General features: G+C 39.8%; 1 protein-coding gene across 5 annotated transcripts in view; it reads left to right on the top strand.

Annotated features, from left to right (window-relative positions):
* Nucleotides 1-247: 247 nt before the first annotated feature.
* LOC307269646 (inositol polyphosphate-4-phosphatase type I A-like) overlaps nucleotides 248-13,558 on the top strand; it is a 33,923-nt gene continuing 20,612 nt past the window's right edge. For 4 of the 5 annotated variants that reach the window (XM_080052645.1, XM_080052647.1, XM_080052646.1 and 1 more), the window contains exons 1-5: nucleotides 248-337; nucleotides 5,513-5,589; nucleotides 10,071-10,277; nucleotides 12,775-12,819; nucleotides 12,965-13,083. In XM_080052645.1, the coding sequence (XP_079908771.1) occupies nucleotides 10,169-10,277; nucleotides 12,775-12,819; nucleotides 12,965-13,083 (273 nt within the window). In that variant the 5' untranslated portion in view covers nucleotides 248-337; nucleotides 5,513-5,589; nucleotides 10,071-10,168. The remainder of the gene's footprint in view (nucleotides 338-5,512; nucleotides 5,590-10,070; nucleotides 10,278-12,774; nucleotides 12,820-12,964; nucleotides 13,084-13,558) is intronic. The other variant, XM_080052644.1, reaches the window with a different exon arrangement.

Raw genomic sequence — 13,558 nt, 5'->3', positions numbered from 1 at the left:
TAGATAGATAGATAGATAGATAGATAGATAGATAGATAGATAGATAGATAGATAGATAGATAGATAGATAGATAGATAGATAGATAGATGGATAGAAAGAAAGAAATACATAGCCTGCAAATAAATATTTTTTTATTATTTTGAAAAAAGGAAAGTCTACTTACTGCGAGAGAGCCATTGCGTGATGACGCCACGAACGTGCCGTGCAAGGGGCGTGTCCAGCGGCTGTTGCTGCTACAGCTATACACTTACACACAGGGACGTTTGAGAACACATCTTCTATAAGCTGATCTTTCATACAAGAAACGGAGATTTTAGACAAACCGAACCTAAACCGGTAAGTAACAGCTAAATACGGTTAATTTCCATTCAAAGTACCCCGTATAATGAGGGCTAAAGGAGCTAAAGGCTGCGGCTTCCTTGGTGTTACAAGTTATGAAACGACGCTTGTAGTTTTGTTTCTTGGCACGTATTTATGTAAACACCACTTATTTATGGCATAATATTATACAAGCTGATAGAGTGTAACAGGAGGTGTGTGTGGCAGAAATGAGATTAGAAATGATATGAAATGGGATTTTATTGTTGGTTTTCAATGAGTATGTTGAAGTGTCAGACAGGAAGCCTGTGAGTAATCTCTTGTTAGTTTGCTGAGAGGTGTCACACTGCTGCAGCCAGTGTTATGCAACTTAGTAAGCAAAGGGTGCATCTCCCCTCCAAGCCTACTGTGTGTGTGTGTGTGTGTGTGTGTGTGTGTGTGTGTGTGTGTGTGTGTGTGTGTGTGTGTGTGTGTGTGTGTGTGTGTGTGTGTGTGTGTGTGTGTGTGTGTGTGTGTGTGTGTGTGTGTGTGTGTGTGTGTGTGTGTGTGTGTGTGTGTGTGTGTGTGTGTGTGTGTGTGTGTGTGTGTGTGTGTGTGTGTGTGTGTGTGTGTGTGTGTGTCTAATGCCCTGTTATGCCTACACATGCTTATTTGCTTGCTTTTCATGCTTACACACACATTTATTTCTGTAATGCCAGTATTGTGTGTGTGTGTGTGTTTTATATTAGGCCTACCAGCCACACACATTTCACCGCAGTCTCTTCAGTGGTTTTGAGTTTCGCTGTGCAAGAGTCAAGGTCAGCGTGGACATTGATTTCCAAGAGCTGATGATGCTCTTCATGGCCCTTTTGTGTGTGTGTGTGTGTGTGTGTGTGTGTGTGTGTGTGTGTGTGTGTGTGTGTGTGTGTGTGTGTGTGTGTGTGTGTGTGTGTGTGTGTGTGTGTGTGTGTGTGTGTGTGTGTGTGTGTGTGTGTGTGTGATTGAAATTCAAGGTTTGACACGTGGGATCGGAGTTTTCGCTTTTTCTCCTCAACAAAAGATGTAACATTGTTGTGTTATGCAGCCTGCCTTTTGTTCAGAGAGTAGAGCTGCTGCCTCATTTGTCATCACATGACTTGATTTATAGTCATATGTTAGAGGATTATGCTGTATGCTTTGCAGCCCTGGAAAACCCCACTGTTTCCATTTCCTCCTGCAGTTCCGCATAAATCACTCACTTCAGTCTTCCGTTGACATCAGAGCAGCTGATTTTTGAGAGACTCCATTAAAGTTTAAGGAGGCTTTTCCAACTCTGACAACAATAGTATTATACAGGTGTCCTTGTGTAGTCAACTGTATTAACTGAACAGAATAGTGCTATGAATGAATATCGCAAGTGCTTAGGAGTAGAGATTTTTGGTTCTGAGTATTGACAAAAACTAATATTGAGATAATGGCCGATAAAGTTGGTTGTATCTGGAGAAAGACCCAAACAGACAAGGTTTAGTCAAATAAACACCTGGACGTACATTTTGGAGCTTTTATTTATGAAAATAAGACATGTTTTGGAAGAAAATAAACAACATACAGTGACTGACAGTACACACACACATACATTAATTATTGATGGTGCTGATGAGCAGGACTGGGGGAAAAATGGAGAGGCATCACACAAAAGAGGGAACCCTGTGTGTGTGTGTGTGTGTGTGTGTGTGTGTGTGTGTGTGTGTGTGTGTGTGTGTGTGTGTGTGTGTGTGTGTGTGTGTGTGTGTGTGTGTGTGTGTGTGTGTGTGTGTGTGTGTGTGTGTGTGTGTGTGTGTGTGTGTGTGTGTGTGTGTGTGTGTGTGTGTTCAAACAACAATACTACACACACACACACACACACACACACACACAAACACTGGAGTGAGCATGTGTGGTTTCTATTCAAGCTGCTTTATAGAGGGCTTAGAATAGAGACTTTATGGTCATTTTGGAGGCTGTGTTTAACCATTGGAGGATACCACGCTGCTATTTGCTGCAGACCAGGCATATAAAGAGTTAAATATCGGCCTGGGAAGAAAGAGAGAGAGATAGAGGGAGAGAGAGAGATGGGATGCAGCTGCAGTCTCTTTTTGCCTCGTGACGGCGTCTGCGGCGTGAGTTTGTTTACATCCATCGTCGGCAGAGCAGACGTTCTCGGGTATGTGTGTGTGTGTGTATGTGTATGTGTGTGTGTGTAATCTCAGCCTGCCATCTTCTGTTTTCATACACCCCTCATGGATGTTAACAGGGTTTTTTCTATGCCTTCTGAGGTGTGTTTTGGCATATGGTAGGAAATGCACAATCATGCTATATGCTAATAGGTCATCTTTTTAACCAATCAGAGAGTTCCTTTCCTACAAAATGATGCTGTACTGAGCTTTACTGACACAGTCACAGCTGTAGGACAATGTCAGTACAAGGGATGTACGCACTTGCAGAAAATTGTTTGGCAGAAGTATTAGGTCGCCCAGATCCTGTTGAATGCATCTCTTGTTTTTATTCATTTAGTCAACGTATCAATTTCTCAATGTTATTTCAAATATTTGAGACACAACGGATATTAAGTCAGACTGTGAGTGCACAAGATGCTTTTTTTCTGAAAAGATATACAGTATGCAGTCCAGAATAGGAGACCTTTCTCTAAATGATGCTTTTGATGTAAAGCAAGCATCGTCTTTTAAATTAGCTGTGTGACACATACTTACATTTTGTTTTGTGGTTAGTTTTTCTCCTCGTTGTTATGATTCACCAGCTGATGCCTCTTCAGAACCAGATGAGGTCATGGTTACATCACGTGGGATCTATATCTATCTAGAGATTTCTCTTTGGACAAGAACAAAAGCAGCTCATGATGTAGACATATACAATCATCTTTTAGCAGTTAATGCCCAGGAGCCATTCAAAGTGAGACTGTTGGCTGTAAACCCTGCATGCTCACTTCTGCTTTCTGCTGTCTCCAGACCTGCGCCATGTTTGACCACAGAAAGATGCCCTGTGTCAGCTGCAATGCACGTACTTAAAGTGTGAACAATCCACCCATCTATAATGCACACTGCACATGTGGCTTATTATTACATGCTTGTGTTGCCAGGCTTGATCAGTAGCAGGAAATCCTCTCAACTGTTTTTTCAATAGCAGCGTGTGTTAAATGGCATTTAAAGCTTCCACAATTATGTATGCAATTGGTTTCACTTTCAACATCTCCATATATGATGGTTATGTTATATAACCAAGATTGATTGTCAGGTGTCTGTCGAGTTTTTGTACACTGAGGAACTTAATGGTGCGTGTGTGTGTGTGTGTGTGTGTGTGTGTGTGTGTGTGTGTGTGTGTGTGTGTGTGTGTGTGTGTGTGTGTGTGTGTGTGTGTGTGTGTGTGTGTGTGTGTGTGTGTGTGTGTGTGTGTGTGTGTGTGTGTGTGTGTGTGTGTGTGTGTGTGTGTGTGTGTGTGTGTGTGTGTGTGTGTGTGTGTGTGTCTGTTTGAAACCATTGTTTGACAGTGATTTTTAGGCTTAAAATGTTAATCAAGTTAGGTTAAACATATAACAGCTCTTTAAGCAGACCAATTAGAAATTGGGTGACCTTCAATCATTTTAATTTGATCCTAATGCGTGCACTTATTGTGGAGAGAAATTATATGTGGCCCACAGTGCACATAGGTTATTTTTATTATTTCAAAGAATTCCTTGCCATGATTTTGACAGTGAAACTGCCAGATATTTGGTTCAGACAAAAGCAGACTAGGTTACAGTTAGCGCTGTCACACTCTTTGAAGACACTTCCTGAACCAACAGAAGGAAGTGAAGCTCCCTTCGCAAGGAGCGCTGTCACACACACACACACACACACACAAACACTGGAGTGAGCATTGTTTTTCTCTGTCACTATCAAAACTTGGTCCAAAGAGTTTGTCAAGCCAGCTAGGGGACACATTGTGCCAAAAACTTTTTGATACTGTTTGCAGATAAAGTAACAGGCTGTACAAATTGTCTCGCACGTACTGGAAAATGTTACCAATGAACAACCCAATATCTTGGCACTCTGAAAACAATATTTCTCTGTGTACAGCAATACAGAAAAGTCTTACCTACATTGACATAGGACTTGCAGGTAAGTTTAATATTATTTGCCTCTCTAAAACTGTTGTTTTTAGATTTTATGTTAAAGCTTGTGGTGCTCCAGTGACTTGTATTGTAGTGATTGGAGGTCTCAAAGTCTTCCTAGCAACAGATGAACAACAATGTACTAGTTTTACGAGATTTCTTGACCCTGTTGATATCCATTTATGTACTACCCCTTTTAGTATATCAGATGTATTATCAAGCCATTGTTGGCAGGGTTACAAATCAGTACTGTATTTTTATGTGATTGTTGCCTCATATATGTTGCAAAGATTAACAAAGATTTTAACTCTGGCTTTATCTGACATCTAAATGTATTCAAAACTATTAGGTATTGCTATAAAGATATAATCTCTACGTTTCCATTTAGCACACTTTTGATATTGTATTGTTTTTCTTTTCCTTGCAATGTTATTTAGATGCTTTTTGCTTGAAAGAGAGATAAGTTTCTGAGTTTACAAATGAAGGAAAACAAATGACCTCTAAATCAATATGCCAACTTGCTATCAGAATTTTTTTTTCAATGTAAAGTTATGAGTCAGTTTTCTGACACTGAGAAATATGTGTTGATGTGGCCGAGAGTGAGGGGGAGAGACTCGATATAGCTCTCAGTGTGTGTGTGTGTGTGTGTGTGTGTGTGTGTGTGTGTGTGTGTGTGTGTGTGTGTGTGTGTGTGTGTGTGTGTGTGTGTGTGTGTGTGTGTGTGTGTGTGTGTGTGTGTGTGTGTGTGTGTGTGTGTGTGTGTGTGTGTGTGTGTGTGTGTGTGTGTGTGTGTGTGTGTGTGTGTGTGTGTGTGTGTGTGTGTGTGTGTGTGTGTGTGTGGGTGACGCTTATTTTCATTTGAAAGGGGCTACAGCTGCTCCGTCCCTCCTAAATAAATTATTCATGCCTTATTCTAATGGCGATCCCACAGGGTCCACGCTCTCTCCTCTATTATCGCCTCGGTCCAGTAACATGGGGCCAGATTTGATAGGACTTACTTTTATCTATTAGGTAGAGAGTGAGCAATAATCGCAATGTGGTGCTAGCATAATTGTCTACAATTCTCTATTGTTTCAATGTCTTCTCAGATTGTGAATGAAGAACCTGAACCTTACTGAACCTGGATCAGCCTACTTCCTCTCCTCCTACATTACATTTACAGACTGTGAGTATAGATATAAAATGATCAGAGAATACCCTGTTGTCTTGGCTGCAACTAGCGCTTATCTTCGTTATGCTAATTAGCTTTAATTGGTATTAATTTACTTATTGTTTGGATTCCGAGATATCAAGTGGATGTCTTCAAAATATCGATATTTTAAACTCATATCGAACTAGTTGAAAAAAAAGCAGCCAATTCTCACATTGGAGTGGATATACCCATAATATTCTAGGGTTTCCGCCTGATGTAAAGACTAATCAATATCAACTAATAAATCCCAGTATTCCAAGAGAACCACTCTAAGATCTGCTTTTAACATTTTCAGAATCAAAGCATGTTTTACAATGATTAGAATATGGTTGCATGAATCATTAATAGCTTCTGTTAAGCAGGAAATCAAATCCACTCTTTCATCTGGTTGGATACTAGATATCCTTGTCTCTGCCCCGAAAAGTTTGACAAATTTCCAGCTAAGTTTTTTGGACACACACACACGAATACACACACACACACACACACACACACACACACACACAAATGTGGTGGCATAGAGAAAGCTGTAAAATGGCCTTATATGGTCAGCTGGACGCTCCCTCTCATACACTCTGTCTCCCTCTTTCTCCCAGTGTTCCTTTCAAACTAAGACAGAAGCTTACATATACACATACAACGTATTAGCAGAGAATATGAGCGCCCATCTGTTAGGCAAATATCGATAAACCAGGTCATAACTTCCTCCAGGAGTTTCTGATTTTTAATACAGTGTTTTCGCTGAAGATAAATGTTAAAAATAAGTAAGAAATGTGCAAAAGGTGACCCCTAATTTGAATGCGATCATCAATTATATGGTAATAGTTCCTTAGTTTGATTTCTGTCGCAACATTTTAAGGCAGAACTTGTTAAATGTAGTTAAAAACTCCCTATAGATTATCTTCTTAGTGGATCTTAAGGCCTGTTACCTGCTATAATAAGCCAAAATCCACTTTGTGAATCCTGGACTGGGGGTGTTGTTTGTCAGGAGCTGTGGCCTGGATTAACAGTGGCCTGTACTGTGTGTGTGTGCTGATTCATGTGACTCACAAACCTACACACACTCTTATTGAGTCTAAATTTGGAGCTCCCTTATATGGCAGCTTTTCCCCTTTAAGTAAAGTTACTGTGCTGTTTGCTGCTGGTATTATTTGGCATCAATGGATCATTTTAGCAAGATAGCCAATTCCCAGATGTGTTGAATTCCTAAAATTGATTTGAGGTGTCGGGCTGCACGATATAGAAAAATAAAATTATTTGCATTGTGACTGACATTGCAATTGCGATATTATTTGTGATACAAGAAGGATTGATCACTTTCACATCATTATTGTCATTTCATTGAAAAACATTCAAATGATTTTGGTGTGATTTTTGTTGGAATCTGCAGCGAACAAAGATGTTTTCTTAATTCTGTAAAATGTTATGTGTACCGGCCAGGACAACTCTGCATGCCAATATTTAATTTTGACAAACATTTACCCTTTAACAAATACTGAACCTTCCTACCATTTAAAAATTGCAGTAGATCCTATTCCAATTTCGATTAAATTCGATTAATTGTGCAGCCCTATTGATAAATCTGTCCTCTGCTGTAGGTTGCACACAAAAGGATTTTTCCTGAATCTCAGGTGCGAGAAACTATGAAAAGTGATATTATAATGCACAAAAAAACATGTAGACAAAAGAGTTTTTGACCAATTCTGGTTGCTGAAAAGTTTGACTGAAAATCTTCCACCACCCATAGGAAGTTGATATTCTTGAGAGATCGCATGATGTGCAGAAAAAGCTCATGTTATGATAAGGAAAGATCTTGGTGTGTGCGTGTGTCTGTGACTGCTTTTTTTTGGTTTAGTTTTTTGGCTTTAGGAGTGGAAAATGTGACTCCAGTTGGCTGAGGGAGTGGAAATCTTCCTTCCAGGCTGAGGAACAAAGAGTCTCGTCTTTTTTCATGTTTGTGGTTTGATAATGTGATAATTGACAAAACACTACAGGAACGAGGTAGGCACATTCCTAGAAGAAACTCATGAAAGCTTGTTTTGCAATGATTTGGTTTTTCCGATTCAATTAGAAGGAGATGGATTGACAAAGATAAGATGTAGTCATACTTAGTTTTGCTTTTGCTTCTTGACTTGTGCATTCTCTTCAGTTCAACATATTTCGGATTGCTAGCTAAAAAGACATCAGAATTAAACAAGTTAGCTCCAAATGAAAGGTTAGAGATGTCAAAAGAAATCCTGTCATATGTTGATAGGAACAGAGGGATCTTTATCGAGTGGGATTCAAAGCTGACTTTAATATTTCGGGGTGCAGATTCTCAAGTGCACTGAAAACACTCTTATTATGTATTTTGTTCTGATATTTCCTCTATTTTTTACTCATTAACACTAAAACTACATTACTGATGTAAAAGGAAAAAAGCAGTTTAAGTTTAAAACGTTGCATCGTGTTATCTGCTCTTTACTTAACACTATCTCATATCCAAAAGTGTAGAATGTAAAGAGTAAAATGAATTCTCCTTCCATCAAAAAGACTTGAGGTCTTGCTCCAGATGTGTTTGCAGTGACAGATGTAGGGCACGTGCATCTGAGTTGACCCAAAGTGGGACATATACTGGGCGCTGCCAGGAGATCCACCATGGACCACGTACAAGAAAGTAGGCCAGAAACTATTAACCCAGAACCACAGTTACAATGTCCCGCTTCATCTGATGAAGAAAAAAAAATCCCTCAGAAAAACACTGAAAGACTGTAACTTTTACCTAAAACCCAGTCACTGAAACACATATTTCACTAATAAATAGAGCATAATTTTACCAAAAATAGACCTCGTATAGAGAGATGCTGCCTCATACTCGTATAGAGAGTTTGAGCCACATACTGTCCCTTTGCTGCAAATAGGCTAATTGCTCTTTGACAAAATGGGACAGGAGTGACAGCAAAGAGTGGGACAGCTTCTAAATCCCGAAAGATTAAGGTGTTGGATTGGGGGATAAAACCAGGAGGTAAAGGAACAAAAAATATACAGTATATTGGGCAGCAAACTGGTGTGGCTGAGAGACCTCAGATGGAGCGAGAATGGATAATGTCGAAGAGGAAAACCTATAGTCTCTTTGCAACATCGACATATCATGCATGATCCTTGCTCTTCTAGCGAGCATAACAAGGCACATAAGATGCAAATGTGCGCGTCACAGGCTGTACCCTAGCACAGTCTATAGATGAGATACTGTATATAGTGCTGATGTTGAGTGCTCCGTCGCATGCTAACAGACACGTGCCTCTGTCTTTTCCAGTCTATGAATACAAAAGGAAATAAATAAATAACTGTAGATACACATTTATCCTTCTGCTTCACTAAGTGAAGCAGAAGGATTAGCTGAGTTTTCTCAAATTTGGAGAACAGAGTTGATGTCACAAGGGTGAAGTAGACATGCAACTTTTCGCTAATGGATAACTGAAAAAAATCATTATTAATTCATATTTGCTCTCACATCCTGTAGCCTATGTAAATCAATATAGCTGCAGCACGAATGAACAAAACAAGTAAAGATCACCTATTTCTTAAATATATTGAACTAACTTTTCTTTGTGCATAAGAGATAAGGATTGACGGTCGTTAGAAGATTGCAAATTATTGCATGAAACCTTGTTGATTCCTGTTAATACAATTGGGTTTATATGGACCATGAGCACAGAACGAGAGAATACAAATCAGAAACAGAGCATGTGGTACTGTCTTTGTGGGTGGCGAATGTGAATATAGATTAGAGTTGACCTTTCAAAGTTGCACTTGATATTCTGAGATGTTACATGATTCTCTCACTTTCTATATCTTGTTCCTTCTTTCTGTTATTTTCATGCTTTTGCTTTTTTTGGAGCCATTAGCATTATTGACTCTAGGTTTTGTATTTTTTTTTTTTTTAAACTGGGAGGTTGTCTCTAAAGTTTGTATGTTAACTCGTATAGTATAGTTTATCGCCACTGACAATAAAGCAATTGACAATCATAAGCAGGGTCTTTTATATCTCTAACCGGCATGTGAATACTTTGTTTAAAATATCATAAACTTCTGCACACGTTTGAATGAAAATATTTCACAGTTGAACTTTATAGCTTATAATCAAAGATGACAGTGACAGTAAATGTATGTTACGTTTAAATTAATTACCACTTAAATAAAATGTATATTAAATTACTTCAAAACAGAAAAACTGAAATATAAAAAAATTATATTCTGCCAAATGCCAATAAAACTATTTTTGCGGCATTGTACTCCTTTTCTTTTTCTTACGCATAAGCACAGAAGAGGAACATGTCAAATGAAGAATTGCACCAAAACCTTAAAGGTTCTGGTTAAATTGATTTCAGAACAAGGTTTGTTTTATAAATTAATTATAAAATTATGTTATCTTAATCCATCCTTCCTTTTCTCTTCTTCGCTTTTCTGTACAGAGAAGGTGAACCTCTTCCCTGGGGCAGCCGTGGAACTGTGTAGATTTTGGGGCACGTCACATGGGAGTGTGTGAGGGTGTGTGTGAGGGCGGACAGACATGGCGGGGGTCAGAGAGCGCAGCGGCTCCCGGACACAGAGGCCGTGGTCGGTTTACCGCGCCAACACCTTCGAGCTGTCCAACGAGATGATCGGATTGGCTCTCGCAGGTGAGGGGGGCGGGACGTCCATGCTTTATGGAGCTTTTATACAAAGTAAACCGGATAGAAAAGTATTTATATATTTGATGAAAGCATGTAATGAAGTCTGGTGTAACTTCATTATTGACAACTTAGTCACTCTAGAGTGTGTAGCGGGTACAGGTGGTTCAGATTAATTCTGCTATTAGAAATTAATCTGATGATTAATAATACTTTAATAGTTTATTAAAGTTCAAAAGGGGCACCACCATTCATTTAAGAATGGAAAAATAATAGCAAATTGTCTCGTTTAATCAATGGTTTATTCTCAAATGTTGATTACTTTAAGGTTCAGTTAAATGAATCAACATTAATAAATCCTAGTCTCAATGATCATTTCCATAAAATAATGTAATCAAATAATTACTATTATAAATTTGGTAATATGATCTTAACACTGAAGGATCCAGAGTTCTTGTACTTGTTGGTTGCGGACTTCCCAATAATATTCACACAAATGAATGACAGAAACTTCTAGTTACAAAAGAAAATGCATGTAATTTATTAACATAAAGTAAATAAAATCCAACACATTTAAAAACCACTAAAACTAAAGCACACAGAGAGAGTGTGTGTGTGTGTGTGTGTGTGTGTGTGTGTGTGTGTGTGTGTGTGGGTGTGGGTATCTGTGTCTGTGAGTGCATGTATGTGTAGATGCAAATTAGCCGGTCTTTCACACCTTCCTCCCTGTGGTGGGAGAAGAGGGGGAAGAGAAACAAAAAGGGGGGCCTTTGGTTGAAGGTCCCTTTTTAAAGGTAATTCAAATCAACATAAATGTTTGGGTATCTAACCAATAAGTTCAAGGTAATATCACAGTATTGTAAACCCAATTACAAAGTAACAATGAACAGTTCAAAATCAGTAAATATACATTTCCAAGTTAACAGTCTTTTAAGCCATGTGTTCTTGCTAAGCTAAGCTAAGCCCAGTAGTTCATACGATACCAGATGTTTACACAGCGTTCGTTGCAGTGTTGGGAGACTGGTCTTTGTGGCATGATGGGGGTTTTGCTTGGCAGGGTCGGTCGTGATGCAGCTCTGTTGAGCAGGTCCTTTGGTTCTTCAGTAGCGGCGAGCTAACTGGCGTTGTTGTCTCTGGGCTACGGTTGTAGCTTAGTAGTTCTTCTTCTTCTTCTTAAAGGGTCTGGCCTTTGTGGGAGCTTGGTTCGTTCCCAGGTTCTCCTGGTTCTCCTGGTACCTCTTTAGTTGCTGGGAGCAACAGGGTGGATCCTTGTTCCTCTTTGGTTGAGAGTGGCTTCACGGCTGTTTGAACAGGCCGTGTTGTAGAGCTTGGATCAGGGAGAGCAGAGAGTCGGGGTCCAGAAGTTTGAGCTACCCCCGGTCTGGGGTGGTTAGCAAGGCAGGAGAGAGCGTGCTAGCCTCCTTTGTTGGTAGGCCAAGCTGAGCGTCCTCCAACCTCCCTTGGTGGAGGAGAGGAGAAGAAGCTTCAGCACCTCGGATGGTGCATGAAGAAGAGCAGAGAGCAGACCTCCTTCCTTGAGGTTGCGAGGAGAAGAGAGCAGCACCAGGTCTTTCACTGTGGAGAGGCTGATTGCCGGCTCCAGAGAACTTGGTGGATTCCCCCTCCCAGTCTGGAAGTTGGGGAAGAAGAGAGCTGTACCTCCACACCGTTTGGTGGTGGGTAGAGAAGAGCAACTGGCACCCCCAGTCTGTTGGGTGGTGCGTGGAGAAGAGAGAAACACCTCGGATGGTGCTTGAAGGGAAGAGGGTGAGCTGTATCAGCTCACTTGCTATTATCAGAAAACAGCATAAGACTTCTGACCAATGGCAGAAGAGACAGGGGTCATGTGGGACATCCTGTCTTGGGGCTGGCAGAGCAGAGGAACCGATAGGTGTGAAAACACAGATAACAGCTTTGGCTCAAACAGAGAAATGTTGGGGGGTTGGGACACAAACATTTTGCTTGGTCAGAAACCAAGTCTTAATTCACTTTAGAGTCAAAAGTCTTAAGGAATGAATGAACCCATGTACATATTCACTACAAGTGGATGAAGGTAAGACGCAAACTAGATATTGCAAAACAGAAATATTAAAACGATACTTGAGATAAAAAGACATACTGCCTTCTGTTTTGACTACATAGATAAACTCAGACCTTGTCCCTTTTTATGAGCAAACACATTTTTTTAGCTGAAGTTGTTTTGAAAACATCATGATCAGGGCTGCAACTTACTTTTACTTATACTACACTAAACATTTTAAAATAATATAGAATACAAATAATGTTTTGTTGATTTATATTTTGTATTATGAATCTGAATCTGCAAAGTTACTAAAGTTTTTAAATAGAGAGCGGAGTAGAAGTCTACAATAGCATACAATGCAAATACCTCAGTAAAGTACATGTACTACGTAATTGTATTTTAGTGCAGTACTAGTAAATGTACTTGAAATTACTGACTGTGCTGCAAATTGTGTAATTTGTTTGTTTGTATTTTTAATCCCAGGAAACAGTCAGGACCCCGATGAGCCGGTGCTGGAATTCAGCGTGGGTGAGAAACATCTCAGGAATTTAGCTGTAGCTCCTCTGGTGCTCATCAATAATTGCTTGCAATGGGCTTGTTCCTGTGTTGACCTGTGTGTTTGTGTGCGTGTGCGTATATTTGTGTGTGTGTGTGTGTGTGTATTCTTCTGCAGCCTGCACAGACCTGCTGACTCCGGCCTTGGATCGTAAACCCAACAGCTTTGTAGCAGTGAGCTGCACCACGCCGCCACAGGCCTTCTGGACCAAACACGCCCAGACAGAGGTCATCGAGGTCAGAGTCCTCACACACAAAAACATGGCTGTGAGAGAATAATCTGACCCCATAATGGGATTTGGCTGACTCTTTGTCTCCACCTACATCGCCTACATACAGACCGACCTCCAACCTCTTGAAATCTCTCTCTATGATCCACAAACTAACGATGTGGAGTGCAGAATGAGTCATCATAAATATTTTGAGCATAATCATAATCAATGCTTTAAGACAGATTTCGATATAAATTTGCAACTAATGATTATTTTCTTAATTAACTTCTGAAACCGTTTTGTTTATAGAATGCTCTTGTCAAATGGTTGGTTTTGTTGACCAATGCACCAAAAAACATTAGTATCCAACCCTAACCCTAACCCTAATTGATGGATCGTTTAACCTGTCAATTTAACTTCAAAAGTGCATACTTGTGAAATGTAAAAACTCTGTATAAAGCTTTGGTAAATAACTAAATTATAGCTATTATATCTGATGA

Source organism: Ammodytes marinus, assembly GCF_949987685.1.
Source record: "Ammodytes marinus genome assembly, chromosome: 24".
Lineage (NCBI taxonomy): Eukaryota > Metazoa > Chordata > Actinopteri > Uranoscopiformes > Ammodytidae > Ammodytes > Ammodytes marinus.
This window is presented reverse-complemented; position numbering and strand designations above follow the sequence as displayed.